We start from the raw sequence: 15,294 nt of genomic DNA, 5'->3' as shown, positions 1-15,294 counted from the left end.
GCGCTTCAGGGGTAGGTCACCTAAGCTGTTAACTTCCCCAGTGGCTCCCAAACAGCTACACAGCCACAGCAAAGCCCTGGTGATTCCTGGTATGGGCACTGTGATGAGGAATGTCATGTACTTGTGAGTCCATGAAATAGTGCTGAGAAGGCAGCAGTGGAAATCAAGACAACTCTTGTTGCTTGATGCATAGGTCTAGAGAAACATCAGCTTTAGCTCTGCAAAATAAGGATGTGATGACTTAAAGGGATTACTTCTGTGGACTAAATTTATCCCCATGCAATTCCCTTGTCTTTGGGCATTTCATCCAGACTTCAGCATGCTACTTTTATGATTAGTGTGTCCTTGCATATCATTGGCAGGGAGAAACCTCAGACAGAAACCTTACTAGCATGGGAATGGGAGACAGCAAATGCAAGGAAATTCTGCTGAAAGTGGCTGTGCTTGGGGAGCTTGTCCCCCTCACAGGGGGACATGCCACATGCAATGACACCGTGGGCAGGAAAGCTCCTGGGCACTGGTGGGCTGAGAGTTTCTCTACCATGGGGTCTTTTTCAGGTAGTGTATTTCTCGGCCACCTATCCCTACTTCATGCTTTTCATCCTCTTATTCCGTGGAGTCACTCTGCCGGGAGCCAAGGAGGGGATCCTCTTCTACCTCACGCCTGACTTCAGAAAGCTCTCCGACTCCGAGGTTTGTAGCCTAGTGACAAAAGCTCCTATCTCCCAGTTGTCTCTGCATTAGTCTTCCAAAGGCACATCCCTTGTGTATTTTAAGTATTTAAAAAATCCTGCAATAGTTCCTCGTTCAATAGTTCACGACCCTCACAGGCTAAGACAAAGCTGCAGTGAGCTGCTGCAGGAGATGCACCTGCAGCATGGAGTCCCTTCCTCTCCTGGTTCTTTCTCCACAGGTCTGGATGGATGCAGCCACACAGATCTTCTTCTCTTATGGCCTGGGGCTGGGGTCCCTGATTGCTCTGGGGAGCTACAACACTTTCCACAACAATGTCTACAGGTCGGTTTTTTCTTTCCCAGCCTCCTGCATGGTGGGGAGTGCTCGGGGTGAGGTAGGGAGTCGTGGTGAGTCTGGGGTGTCTGACCTCCACTGTCCCCTTACTGCCAACATGCAGCCCAGGGGACACACTGTGATCTCTACAGAGGGGCTCCCCTGCCTGCAGGACATCTCATATCTCACCTGTGCTACCTCTCCAGGGCATGGACCTGCTCTCAGCAGGGCTTGGTCTTTTATTTACCCCACTCTCTGCTCTTGGCCTCTTGGTAGGGACCTGCAGGTGGTTTCTTTTCCTTCTTTCTCTCTTCCAGAGACTCCATTATTGTCTGTTGTATAAACTCCACTACAAGTGTATTTGCTGGATTTGTTATTTTCTCCATCATTGGCTTCATGTCACACATCACGAAGAAGTCAGTCTCAGAGCTGGCCTCCTCAGGTAAGCAGAAACCCAGTTCAAATGCAACAGCAACCTGTGAGAGCAATTTTTTCTGTGAGCATAGGATGCTCCCAGGCCTTTCCAGACTGGGACCCAGGTCCTCCTTGAGCACCCTCCCACCAAGATGGGTCTCAGGCACCTGTGTCTGATGTTGGTCACACTCTGGCTGCAAGGGGCATCTCTGTCTGCTTTTAGTGTTCTTCTCCTCTTAGTGCTGAACTTTCATGTGATTTTGCTGTAAGGAAATATTTAGGCTGTTTGCTGTCTGAAACCTTCCTGTAGGGAATAGATACTACCTATGTTTTCAGTAGACATGATGAAAATTTGGAGTCCCTTTTTCATGCGCAATCTTGAAATTGATCTCAGAATAATTTTTTAACCAAGATGGGACTGTGTCTTTTTGCGCAAAGACATATTTTGAAATTGCTGTCTTCCCAGAGAAAGCTTTTATCTCAAGAAACAGCATTTTGTGATGGAAAAAAAAAAAGCACTTGGAAAGTTATAACCAGCTCTTATTTTTGTAGCAAATGCTCCAGCTCCACTTGGTTGCAATAACTTGATGACCTTCTTGCTTGCAGGACTTGTTTTTCCAGTCATTCCTGCCTCCCCATCCTACCCCTGTGCACTCCACTGGGTTGGTGTGTCACAGACAAAAGCTCAGGTGTTCCTAGCTCCTACATCCAATACCCACAAGTCTTGGCTGGGATTGTCATCTCTCTGTTCAGCTATGGCCCTTAGCTCAGACTTCCCATCAAATGCTTTATAAACATGGTCTCACCCCTCTTTTCATTACCACAGGCCCTGGACTGGCTTTCCTCGCCTACCCACAGGTTGTCACACAGCTGCCCCTGTCCCCTCTCTGGTCAGTCCTCTTCTTCTCCATGCTGATGATGTTGGGTCTGGATAGTCAGGTGAGACAACCCAGGCACAAGATGGGGTAAGATACAAAAATATCTTCAGATATGATGGTGGTATCCCCTCCTGCACCTCTGGACAGTGCTGAGCAGGGTGGTTTTTTAACTCTTAGTGGTGAAATGCAGCTTCATGAAACAAAACCTCCTATGTGGACATCGCCTTTATGCACTTCCCTCATACAGGCATATACTGCAAGTGTGATGGGATCTGACAACTTCCCAATGCACCAGTCCTTGTCCTACTGCCCATTAAAAATAAGAGCAATGACCAGCTTCCAGCAGCCCAGCAGAATCAGTCAACCCTATAAGATATCCACCACTTCCCTGTAGAAGGAGAGGATCTTTGGCAAGCTTTTCTCCATTCACACCAATTTTTGACCCTGTGGCCAAGTACCGGTGCTGCTGAATGCACACAGCCTGTCCCCACCTTGCTGGGTCACCCTGGCAGCTGAACCTCACAGGTTCTAAGCAGAGCTAGTGGGAAACCAGTCCTGCCAAAATACTTTGCATCACGGGAAAAGGGAAAAAAGATTTCTTTCAAGTAATAAGTGCTTTGTTCTTGTAGGACATGACTCCCCCCACTCCCAATATAGGTACATGAAATAAGGGAAATCAGTATGAACTATTTCATTTCATGCCTGCATGGTGGTAGTCTGTGGTCATCTCAGCTCTCTCAGTGTTCTGTGAGAAGCTTGGATGCTTGGAATTTTCTGTCACCTTGACCAAACTGCATTTCCTGTGAGGCAAGAGAATGTCATTACTTCAGCTTTTCTTCACAGCTTAGGGTAGAAGGTCTCCATGTTCCCAGGAGCCAGAATCTTTGCACAAGGTACTGGTGTCCAGCCAGACCCAGTGCTCTGGTGCAGCATCGACAGGTTCTGCTGAGAAAAGCAGTGATGCAGGGTTTGAACTGGGCCTCCCTCCGAGTGTGAAGACAGTGGTTTGGTGCAGTGTTTTGGCATTGGTGCTGAGCAGAGCTGCAGCTCCCTGGTTTGTAGGTGAGCAGGAATAGATTCTGGCAGAAGGAAGGAATCATGCCTTGGGAAAGGCTGGTGCCTGGGTACCTGGATAGCTTTGCCATCAGGTGAGGCTTACTTGAGGGGGAAGCAGCTGGATGTAGCAAAAGGTCTCTACCCTGCCCCCTCAGAGCCCTCACAAAACAAACAAAAAAACCCACTATCTCTGTGTTTTTACAAGTGGTGATACTTTTTTCTGATAATTCAGCTTAAAAGTAGCTACCCAGGGAAGCAGTGAACTGCAGCGTGCCTCCCTAATCAGTGCATCAAAATCAAAGGCTCCTGCAAAAGCCTGCACCTGGCCTGTCCCATCCTCCCTTGTGCCCACGTGCTCTTCCCTTGCAGCACAAAGCACCAGTACAAAATGGATGCTCTCCTGGATTACAAGTAGCGTTCACAAACCCAAGCCTAGTTCACAATCAGACTCAGACCTATTCCTGAAATGTCACACCTGGTTTCCAGGAAAATCTAATCAACCAAATCTGGTTTTCAGTGATGGCACACTCTCATAAACACATTATAAAGCTCATGTCTGCATTACTACAGACATTATTTAGCAAAAAAGAAATGCAAATAAGAACTAAATGTTCTGAAAGAAGCTACACTTACAGAAAAAAAAAATTATCTCCATGGATTATTCACTCAGAGCCGGTAAATAGTTCAAGGCATGACAATAAGCCCTCTAAGCATTCTGTGGAATTTATTTGCTGCATTTACTTCTGAAATACCCCTTGAAATTCTCCATGTCCCTTCTGACAGCCAGTCCCAGAGGGCAGTCTGTGGGGGGCTATCATTGCCTGAAGGAGAAGGCTGGGCAGAAACGAAGCATCAAAAGGAAAATAAGCTCTTAAAAAGCACAGCTAAATACACGTGAAATAGCTTTCTGTCTGCATGCTGGAGCTCTGATTCATTCAAACACACCAGCAAAGGCATGGCAGCTTGTGCATATAAAACAAGTAACACAGGCTGCAACAATGCCTGCAATTCCACGTGCATTTTGAAGCATTCATCTAAAAAAAAACAAGAGAAGGGGGGAAAAAAAAAAGAAAAAGATGGTTTTGCTATGTGCTGATTTCATATCCTTTGTGGTATTTGCAGATGGGGAGCAGGCATTTTTCATTTGGGTCAGCAGCCCAGTCCGTGAGGCGCAGCGGGGCCATAGGGCACTTCTTGCACCCTGCACCCCCAGGGCTGCTGGGCTGAGGCTGCCCCTTGTCACCGGCAGGGCACGGCTCTGTAGGCACAGCAGAGACGCTCAGAAGCCCAGCTAGTGAAGGGAGGCCGGGCTGAGATCTGTGTTTGCGATGCAGCAACAAGCTCCAGCCCTTTAATGAAGGTGGGAGTAGGTCCGGCCGAGTCACATCAGCCTCTTTCTGCCAGGGTGCTCATCTCATCTACAGGTCCTTGAATGGGATGAATGACCTACATTGATGGACACACACCTCCCTCCTGTGCCCCCACTTGCTGCTCTCTGGTGTGCCTTAATGTTCATTCTGCTCTCATCCATCGGACTCTTGCATCTAGACCCTCTTGTGTAATATGCTAATGCTTTCTTTTAACCTACCAGTTTCCAGGTCAGGCATTCATTCCTCAGGGGAGCTTGCAGGCCTTGTGACTGCAAGCCTGCGTCTGTCCCATGTGAGGCCTCCTCTCACGGGTTATTCATGAGGATTTCCAGCTGCCAGCAGTGAGACCGCTCGTGGATCTCTGGCTGCACATCTGTGGTCAAACTCCCCACGCGTCCGTGGGTCCCAGTCAGGGTGCTCTGTGTGGCCGAGGAGGGAATAGCAAGCCCTTGACACTGGGAGAGGGTGGGAGAGGGACTCTTCTACAGGCTGAGGTGCCACCTATATTGACTCCCAAATCCAGGTTATCAAATCCATTATCCTTATGTAATGATTAAGCCTTGAAGGGGAAAAAGAGCGAAAGAACTAGGTTAATGGCAATAAAATGCTTAGGAAAGAGACAATATCATGGGGTGAGGCATGAGGAAGAACAGAATATATGCTAAAAATTGTATCTGGAGGAAGTTGGTGGGAAAAGCGGAGTTTTTTGGAAAGCAGACTGAAGTGGCAAGGACAGGAGGCACCCCAACGCCCAGAGCCTCACCAATCCTGAAAGCAGCATGCTTTCACTCAGATGAAATGCCTACTTATCTCGTGTGAGGAGCTAAGGTTTGGTATGTAGGCCTGGAAAAGTGGATCCCAGGCCAGCCAGGGAGCCACAGCCCACAGGGATGGAAAGATGAGCCTCCTCCAGGCTGCATCCCTTCTGAAACCTGAGGCTGGCATGAGGCAGTTTTCAGTAAATGATATGAAGGTCGTTGCCTGTTTTATGGCTAGAAAGAGTAGTGTACCACCATTTGTTTCACCACCTTGTCCATTACACAGCAGCTTGATTTTGATAGGAGACAAAGAGATTTCAACTCACTTTGTAACTCTGTTTCTCATCACCCATCTCCCTGTATTTCCCTCTATGCTTTCCTTGACGTGATCCTTCCTGCACCAAAGGGCTGTCAGTTTTACTCCATCCCATTTGGCATCATTTTCTTCACTCCTTCTCTGCTGGACACCACCCTCTGCCCCTGACCACCCTGACCCCCCTCCAAATCCATTTCCCTCTCTGGTCTCGGATCTCCTGGCCCTGCCCATGGCTCCGGCCTGGGTATGCATCCACGTGGAAAGAATAGCTTTAGACAGTGTTTTTTTTGTCATGCTATCTCTTCACACTGTGGTGCCAGCTCAGTCCTGACTCTTCCAGACAACAAGCCAGGTGGGATGGGGTGAAGAGCTCGCTGTCTATGAGTATAAAGGCAGCTTAACCCATGCGTGAACGGCAAAAGATGCTTTAATGGTACTCGTGTCCAACATAAAAGGCTTAGCTCATTAAACATTCAAGCTGAAGCCGTTGAGCTTTGACGCTTTGGCAATACTGGTTTTCCGTGAGGATATAAAACCCTGGGCAGACACATCGCCCTTTGCCTTGCTCTGGCCCACGTGGAATCCAGCCCCAGCAGCCAGCAGTGTGCAAGCTCTTCCAACATCCCTGCCCAGCTATGGGCATGGCTCAGGCTCCCTGCTATTCTTCCATACATCTTTCCAGCCCTCTGCTGCTTTTTTTAGTCCGTATACCTCCACCTCCACTCTGGGGGTTTTTTTCTTCCCAGGGACAGGGAGGTCCCTGACTCCCAAGAGCAATGAAACCTCTTTCACTTTCATTGCATGTGCTTTTACATTTGCTCAGAGTGACCAGAGAAGCCAGGAATTTGCTGCTCTCATTAATTCCCAGGATTTCTGCTAGAGGCATGATGTGCTCTCTTAGAACTGTATGTTACCTGTAGTTTCTGGGAGCGAGATGTGAATCTCACAATTTATCAGGAAATAGGAGGAAAGGATGCACTTCACATATATATGGTCAAACTGTCCTCACGCCAGAAGGCAGGACTAGCAGGAAAACTGATTTGAAGGTAACACAAGGAATGTATTGTGATGCACACAACATATACTGTGCCTTGTGTAGTGCTTCCCGAGCCATCCAGGTGTTTCCATCTCTAGAAAGATGATGTGCTGTGAGGATGGGCTTTCGATGTGCCACATGCATTTAATGTAGTGTGCTTGAAAAAGGACCGGGTAGTCAGAGATGTCGTAGTTATTCACACGCACATGAGACTGGGCAGTGGGTAATGCAGCTCCTTATTGAGTGTTTTAGATCACTGAACAGCACAAGTGTTCTCTCGTGTGTTCCCATAGGCTGGGAAGAGCATACATGGGAAGGGAAGAGCAAGCAAGGTCCAGCATGTGTCTCAGACACACAGCTGTGACACAGAGCCTGGCAGCGTGGGGGAGCAGGGCAGTGGGGGGGAGGCCCCAGAGAGTTTGCTGGAAGAAAGGAGAGGTTTTTCACAGGAGCAAAAGACAGGGATTTATCTCAGCTATTTTTAAGTATTTAACTTCAATGCTTTTAGCTCTGTCTGTATTCAGTGAGAGTCTGCAGAGAGTTCTTAAATCAATGAGGTTCTCAGCATTGAAATTAAATGTGGGTGGGAGTGATGTCAGGCTACTTATGTATATGTCCTTGGTGTATACCTTTTCTCATAGTTCTGCACGGTGGAAGGGTTCATTACAGCCCTGGTGGATGAGTATCCTCATCTCCTAAGAGCCAGGAAGAAGATCTTCATCGCAGTGGTCTGTTTCATCTCTTATCTCATTGGATTCTCCAACATCACCCAGGTACAGACAGCCGGGCTTGTGCCTCCATTCATGACACCTTTCTAGTCACTTTGGTGTAGCACAGCAATACCAAAAACTTTGGAAGAAGTGACAGTATTTCTCCTAATGCTGAATAAAAGGGTTTACTCATCACTGCTACATCTCAAGTTACTTAGGATGCCTCCATAATTTTTTACCATTATCCTGTTGTCAGTCTGTCTTGGTATTTTGCTATTTGCAATAAGGGCTCAAGCCAACAGAGCTCAAGCTGGGGGAGTGCTTGCTGCAAAGGGTTAAGATAACATAAAGAAAACCAGTCTGCTGGGGCCCTGAACTTCTGGGGCTGAAGCCAAGGTTCGCATGAGGGACGGTGAGGGCTGAGTGATCTGGAGACCATTTGTGGAGCACCGAAGGTTCACGAGGAGGCAAGGCAAAACTCCTGGGAAGGGCAGAGCAGACTAAATTCAGTGACTCCATCTAAAGCAGAGAAATGTAAGAGATCCTAGTGAATTACTGGTTTTCTTCTCACCCTTGGCTATGCCTGAACATTGGCTAATTGTCTGCAAGAGCACATCAGTTTTGCTGCTGGGAACCAGACTCCAGTAGAAACATTGCAACACTGGCTCTACTGTCCAAGGAAATTAGCATTAAAGCCAACAGACACAGACAGTAGCAATCAAAGCTGCTGGCTGATATTGTCGACCAAAATCTATAACTCCTTAACCCTGGTTTTGTCTCTTCAGGGTGGCATTTATGTCTTCAAGCTGTTTGATTACTACTCAGCCAGTGGCATGTGTCTTCTCTTTCTTGTCTTCTTTGAGACCATTTCAATCTCTTGGTGTTATGGTAAGCACAGAACACCTCATTCCTTTGTTTCCTCCATGGGCACGGTGAGTTGTTTCAAAAGCCTCCCACAGTGAAGCCAATGACAATTTTGCAACTGAAAATAGCTTAGACTGATATCCCCAGAAAATCAGGAGTGGAAGGCTGTCATCTCACTTCTCCAGCCCATCACAAAGACCTCTGCACAAACTGACAGACGCCTAGGGTACTTCGCTCTGGGCCTTCAAGGGATCACCAGGAACATGGCAGCTGTTAGCAGGAATTTGGTTTTGTGTCCCAGTACCCCATCCCCTCCAGAAAATGCGTCTCTCATGGCTCTTGCTGTGACTGGCCTGTGCTGTGTCATGAGAAGATGTGTTGACCATGGTGCTGAGATGGGATGTTTTTTTCAATGCTCATTTTTCTTGTAGGTGTGAACAGGTTTTACAGGAACATCGAAGAAATGATTGGCTACAAGCCTTGCATCTGGTGGAAGATCTGTTGGGCCTTCTTCACACCTCTTGTCTGCCTGGTAAGACCTGGGGCATCCTATCTGCAGGTGTGGGTCAGGAAGGGCCCCTCAGTTTGGATGGACTGTAGGGGAAACACTATATTCTCCACCCAGTATAGGGCTGGTGCAAGGTGGTCCCAGGCAGACTTGAGATGGGCAAAGTGATACAGGAGCCTCTTTTACTCTGCCTGGTAGAAATCACCCATAAGAAAAGTTCTAGGTGATTGTTTTAATCTAAATGAGGTCATCAGTTCTTCATTCTTCTTTCTGAGATGCCAGAAGATAAGCAAAAAAATTTACTGTTTTAAAAAGCTATTATTGGTTCTGGTGAAGGCTCTTAGCTACTCTAGCTCCAGCTTCAGCCCCTGACAGGCTTGTCAGAGCAAAAGCTATCAGCAAATGCAGGATAATTGACTGTAGAGCAATTTGGCCTTTGATGATTCTTGCCCTTCCAGTAGAAGTAGTACAGGGAATAGCAGGAAAAGGCCAGTGACAGGAAGATGAAGACTCCTGAGGCCAGCTGTGAGGATGCTATTAACTTGCTTAGGAACTAATGTGGGGGCACTGCTTGTCTAAGTAGCCTAGTGAAGAAGAAAATCAGGGGTATTCCAGTTCCAGCTTTCTACATGGGATAAGGAGAATTTATTTCAGATTACCAGTTGATGGGGTGAAAGACTCTAGACTACTTTAAAGAGTTGTTCGATTGCTCTAAGACTGTTGGGAGCTAAGAGGATAATGAAGGAAAGAATGGATGGACTCTGATTTTGCATGCCTTCACCTGCATTGGCTGGTGCTCTTTTCCCAGGGTGTGTTCTTCTTCAGTGTGGTGGAAATGACCCCTCTGACATTGGGAAAATACGTCTATCCTGCATGGGGACAAGGCCTTGGTTGGCTTATGGCTCTGTCCTCCATGGTACTGATTCCAGGATACATGCTGTACTCTTTCTTCACCTCAAAGGGGACTCTCCGGCAGGTATGAACAGCTTTACCACTCCTCTCTGCTCAGGGTAGGCGTGTCTGGCTGTGGCTGGCCCTTTAGGCAGACCTTCAGGTAGTCTACACTTCGGTCCGTTGTTCCTCAATGAGATTTGTGTTGTCACCATCACAAAAAGGGAGCCCTCGCCCCTGGAATATCCCTTTGGTGCAGGTGACTGGAGCCCTGGGAGAGACTGGGAAGAAATCTTTGAGGTTTCATAACCCAGAGGAATCCAAATTCCTGACGGTCCCCGGCTATGAGCATGGTTACTTGGCAATTCTCAGCAGAGAGATCAGCATCCTCCAAGCATGGATCTTGAAGTGTCTCGGGCTGGGACCTGCTACCAACAGAGACAAGCACAGTCGTAGTTTGCCATGCGCTTTGCAAAGTGCACTGAGTGACTGAGGGGTTAAGAAGCAAGGGAGACTTTTATGCAGGACCCACAATACCCACTAGTCTTGTTTAAAACGTTTTCTTTAGTAATTTGAGCAGGGTTTTATGTAGCAGTGAATCATGAGTCTGTATGTCATACCTAGTACTTACTGTTAAGATTTTATTTACGGTGTTGACATTCGGTCTTGAGAGCACTGTGCAAAAAGTCCCCGGCTTGGTGCTGTCTGCTGCAAACTACAGATGTAAGAAGTCACCCCAGGGGTGCTCATTTATGGCTTTCCCAGCCCAGCTGCAATAGCAACCAGACGCCATCTAAATCCCATGAGTTTACTTCATGGATGCTGTATTTTGAACAATGTTCAACTCAGAAAGGTTTTGCCTGGAATTACTGGGCTTAGGTCAACTTCATGCTCTCTACCTCTGAGGTCAAGTTGCAGGGTTTGAGTTTTCTTCCTGCCAGCCTTCCATTTGGATGTGCTCTAATGTGGGAACTGAGTGAGTCTGGGGTCTCAGGTCTCCTTTCAGTTCTGGTCTCTCATCCGAAGGTGGGTTTAGGTACTTGTCATTGGTGTTGAGATCCACCTTAGCATTCCTGCAGGACTCAAGCCAGGGTGTTGTCAAGCCACTTTGGCGATTTTGGGTTGAAGGCCAGCAGCAATTCCAGCAGTAGCTCCTTTCTCAGACATTTAGAGGGTTCCTTATTCCCTCATTATATGAGCTGGAAAAGGGGAGAAGAGAAGCCCGAAAGTACAGATATGAGTTCAACCCTTTGCCTAGTCTCAGTCCCGTTATACTAGAGATGGAGGAAGCACATCCCGGCATCTGGGGGAGCCCAGGCTGGCCTGTGGTCTCCCAGGAGTAGCTCAACTCCTTCTGACAAAGGGCTTGTGCTAATTATATACATAGCAAGAGTGGCAACACCAGCACTTCCAAAGTACTGGGGGCTCCTGTGTTGCCCCAGGGCATGGAGAGCAGCTCATGAGCACGTTTCCACCCATCCCCTCTGCATCTTGTACAAACCAGCAGTACCAGTAAGCAGCGTGAGTGGCTGATGTGTACCCTCCCTGTCTGGCTCTTCCTCTAACATTGCCCCCACACATCACAAGACCCAGACCCCTCTCAATTGTTCATAGACCCAGGAGTGAGCAGCAGATGGCACCAGGAAGAAAGTAGGCTAATCTGTGTGTGCGTGTGTTGGTATCAGAGAGACAGAGAGAATTTTTGGCCTCTTATATGCACAGATCCTGGATTAATTTGTAATAGAGCTGGAGCTGGAGGGAAATTAGATGCCAATCCTGAATAAAGTGGTTTTGACAGACAGGAAAGATTACAAGTCATTTTGATTCTACTGAACATGCATGTGAGAGGGAAAAAAGAAAAGACCATGAATGGTAGAAGCAACTCAGTGAACATTTCAGGGACTACACCCAGCAACAGCTACTTCAGTAGGAGCTTGTTTCTCTTGCTGAAAAGAGGTTCTACCTGTCTTAGTGATGTCTGTTCAGGTCAGGCTCCCTGCTTCTCTTCTGCAGTGCACAGCATCAGTCTCTCCCTGACCGGTAAAAGTGATTCATTGTTCTTCATCACTCCTGATGCTCAGTCCACATGCCTCCAGCAATGACTTGCCCCTCCATATTTTCCTGGGTTCTTTGCTTCACATTACTTGACTCTGCACTTTTCATTTGGTCAGCTCAAGGTGACAGGAGTTGCTGCTGTGCAAAGGTTTGTTCAGGGGGATGGTCTCATCTACATTAAAGGCACAGACCATAACCTTGTTACCCTGGTGTAGTTACTTAGTAATGCTTTGTAATCAACAGTAGTCGGAAAATGGGTCTACTCTGAAGCCTGTGACAGGGCAACTCTCTCTTGTTCCTCCTTGCAGCTGGTCTTGTCTGGTAACAGTTTGCCTGTGTTATCAGGATGATCCCTATATTTCACATAAAAGGAGGAGCTGCTGTGCTGTGTGTGGCACCAAAGCAAAGGTGACTTGCAGAGGTTTTTGGATTCAATGAGTGGTGCTGGGGGAGCCACTTCTGCTGCGTGCGCCATCCCCTCACCCTGTAACTAGGGTCACTTCTGAGGCTTGGGGTGAGGTGTCCCAACCCTCAGCTGCTGCCATGCCCCGGTTATCCCACTGCCGCCGCCCCCAAACCCTGGCTGACACTTTCTCCCTTTATCCCTGGGCAGCGTTTGCAGCAGATGACACAGCCCAAAGCAGAGGTGCACGTGCAGAACAACGGCCTCCAGCCAAAGACGTCCTTGAATGGGAGGATCTCAGATGCCACCGTCTAGGAGGAAAACCTGAACATCCTCACCCTGTCCCGTAGCTGCTCGCTCCACACTGTCCCTCGAGCTCCTCCGGCACAGCTTCATGTCCCTGGCTCCATGATGGCTTTCACTTGTTGAAGAGAGGACCTGGCGGAGGAACCTGCTTGTGTCCCTCCTGGCCTGGCTTAACCAAGGCCCTGAACAAGCTGTCACTGGGGTGTTGTGCAGTGACCGTCTTCATCCTGCAACATCCTGGTCCAGGCTCTCAGGGAGGAGCAGCCGGTGCCCATGCCTTCCTCCTCCCGAGCAGAGGTGATGTCTCTAGAGAGCTTAGACTGACTGTTGTCCACTTCTTTGCTTTTCTTGCCTTTCCGTGTGAAACTCTGCAGAGCATCCCCTCGCACACAGCTGTGCTTTCACCCCACAGATCTTGCTGACGTTGGGTTCAAATCACAGGTGGCTGTTGATTTATGGAGCATAAACCAACACTAACAAATAACTGGAGAGGACGTGCAGAACAAAGGATACTAGTGCAGAATGAGGGATTCTAGTGAGGAGTCCAGCATGCTGGTAGCTGTAGGACACCACCCCAAAACTGGAGAAGGGCTTAAGGACAATGTGTGCTGCTCACAGGTGCCAGGTGTCAGCCCTGCACAGTCTCCAGCTGTGTTCCCTGCATCCATTGGGGCTGGCCCTGTGAGTCAAAGCCCTGCAGAGCAGGCAGCCTTTCTCTTCTGGAGCATCCTGCCCTCTGCAGCTCTGTGTAGTAGCTAGTCCCTCACCCTAAAATGCAGTTACAAGGGTAAGTGAAGGGCTCTTTGCTAGAGGCTGTCCGAATCTCCTACATGACCACTCTCTGCTACAACCAGCTTTGTGCAGAGGCAAGAGGTCCACCATGTGATAGAGAGATTTTCCAGCACTCCCCCCAGCCAATCTCCCACCAACTGGAAAAAGGTAGTTCCTGCCAAACACCCACCCTGGCTGCATCCCTGGGTGGGAAATAATAAGGTGCAGCATAGTGCCCATGGATGGTTTAGTTTACACCTTTTCTGTGAAGTGGCAACACCTAAATCCCAGGAGCTTCTGAGGCACTTGGTAGGATGTAGCCCCCATGCTTAAACTCACCCCTGTGAACCAGTGCTGTTGACCTTTGGGAAGTATCTGTACAGCCTGCTGCTGGCATTGGCACATCCCAACTCCCAACACACACCACAGGAGACAGTGAGCTGGTGTAGATGATGCTGGAGGAGGGTAACACCACAGAGAAGGCTGGGAAGTATTTCAGAGCAGTTCTAAAGCAGCAACATATTTCTTGGTTATAAAACCTTGTGAAATGAAGTGTCTCATCGTAGCACCATGTGTAGATGTGACAGTGATGTTCCCATTTGTGCCAGCTGCCCAATGACCCCATGCAGGGATAACTGTGTACTCAGAGCATTTGAAGAGCACCCACCACACATGTGCACACGTGGTGTGACAGTGCAGATTAGTCTCTCCCCACCCATAACACAGCACTGGCACTGCTCACACTTCAGGTTCAGCTCAGAATCAACAAACTCATCAATGAGCATCCAAGAAAAGGTATGTCCACCCACACTTCCTACCAAAGGGTCTGGTCTCATAAGTGACACAGTGCAGTCCCCTCGAGGTCCCACCTCAGGCACCAACTGAGTGATGAGCTTTTGCACAGTTGTCCTGCACTCCAACAGCAGCTGCAAAATGCTGCATGTTGGCCCTGTGCTGCCTGCCCCTGGCACCTGCCAGTGCACGGGGCCAACCTGCTCTTCTGCCGGTCCTCCAGCCTGAGGATCAGTAACAGGAGGAGGAAAGAAGTTTTCTGGTTAAAGCTGAAGTCAGTCATCTTTGGGGGTGGGTCCCCTGCCAACTTGCCAATGCATCTCAATTAATGTTGTTTCAGATGTGTAACCCATTTTTGTTTGTACACGTGGCTCTTAGTGGCTGTGGCTGCCAGGCCTTCAGTGTGTGTTTTGTGGTCTCCAACACCCCGAGCTGGGATCACGCCCTGTTCCACGTCTGATCAGTCGGGTGTTTGCGTCAAAACAATCACAGCTGTTAAACAGACATGAGGAAACACTGAATTTACAGGTTTGATCTCGTAAAGCCGAAAGCAAACACTGAGAGCTGCAATCATAGCTCGTCACAATTAATCTCAGCCCGTCACAGTCATGTCATCTTTCCTTGTCCCTTATTTGTCTGCGCTAGTACAGCTGAAAATTTCTATTCCAATTTCACCTACTTTTATGAACCGGGGCAATAAAGGAAACCACTCTTTATAAGCAGAGGGACATCTGTGTTGAAAATAAATGTTAAACCTCTGATCTTTGCAGTAACGACCTTTACTAGACACCTACTTTTGCCTGTACATTCAGGTCACATAACCTCCCTCCCCTCAAATGCAGACTGAGGGTTGCATAGGCAGGTGATGGACAGAGGAGTCAGTTCTTGAGAGAGGCCTTGAAATCACGGAAGATCTTGTTTTTTTCCAACTTCATTGGGGCAGCTCAGGTCTGAGGCAGAACAAAATCAGTGTCAGGGGTAATTTTTTAAACACTTAGCCAAAGAGCTTAATTGCTGTCAGAGCTGTTCAAAGGTTGTTCCTCTGAGGGAGTGGAGAAGGAAGGGTCAAGAAAACGAACTCCTTTTCCTGGTGGTTGAGAAAATCTCTAACCCCGCAGTTCCTGTTTGCTAGGATTTTAGCCCCAGCATCTCTCACTT

At 48.2% G+C, this 15,294-nt stretch overlaps 1 protein-coding gene across 1 annotated transcript in view; it reads left to right on the top strand.

The window, feature by feature from the left end:
• Positions 1 to 14,859, top strand: part of LOC113965770 (sodium- and chloride-dependent GABA transporter 1-like) — a 35,669-nt gene extending 20,810 nt beyond the window's left edge. Inside the window, exons 5-13 of the mRNA XM_027679613.1 lie at positions 559 to 693; positions 914 to 1,017; positions 1,326 to 1,450; positions 2,249 to 2,361; positions 7,478 to 7,609; positions 8,332 to 8,434; positions 8,842 to 8,942; positions 9,727 to 9,894; positions 12,478 to 14,859. Coding sequence (XP_027535414.1) covers positions 559 to 693; positions 914 to 1,017; positions 1,326 to 1,450; positions 2,249 to 2,361; positions 7,478 to 7,609; positions 8,332 to 8,434; positions 8,842 to 8,942; positions 9,727 to 9,894; positions 12,478 to 12,582 — 1,086 coding nt within the window. The 3' untranslated portion in view covers positions 12,583 to 14,859. The remainder of the gene's footprint in view (positions 1 to 558; positions 694 to 913; positions 1,018 to 1,325; positions 1,451 to 2,248; positions 2,362 to 7,477; positions 7,610 to 8,331; positions 8,435 to 8,841; positions 8,943 to 9,726; positions 9,895 to 12,477) is intronic.
• The last annotated feature ends 435 nt before the right edge of the window (positions 14,860 to 15,294 follow it).

The sequence above is a fragment of the Neopelma chrysocephalum genome, unplaced genomic scaffold (genome assembly GCF_003984885.1).
Source record: "Neopelma chrysocephalum unplaced genomic scaffold, ASM398488v2 Primary Assembly neopelma1_59, whole genome shotgun sequence".
NCBI lineage: Eukaryota > Metazoa > Chordata > Aves > Passeriformes > Pipridae > Neopelma > Neopelma chrysocephalum.
The sequence above is the reverse complement of the archived record's forward strand: the minus strand, read 5'-3'. Positions and strand labels throughout refer to the sequence as shown.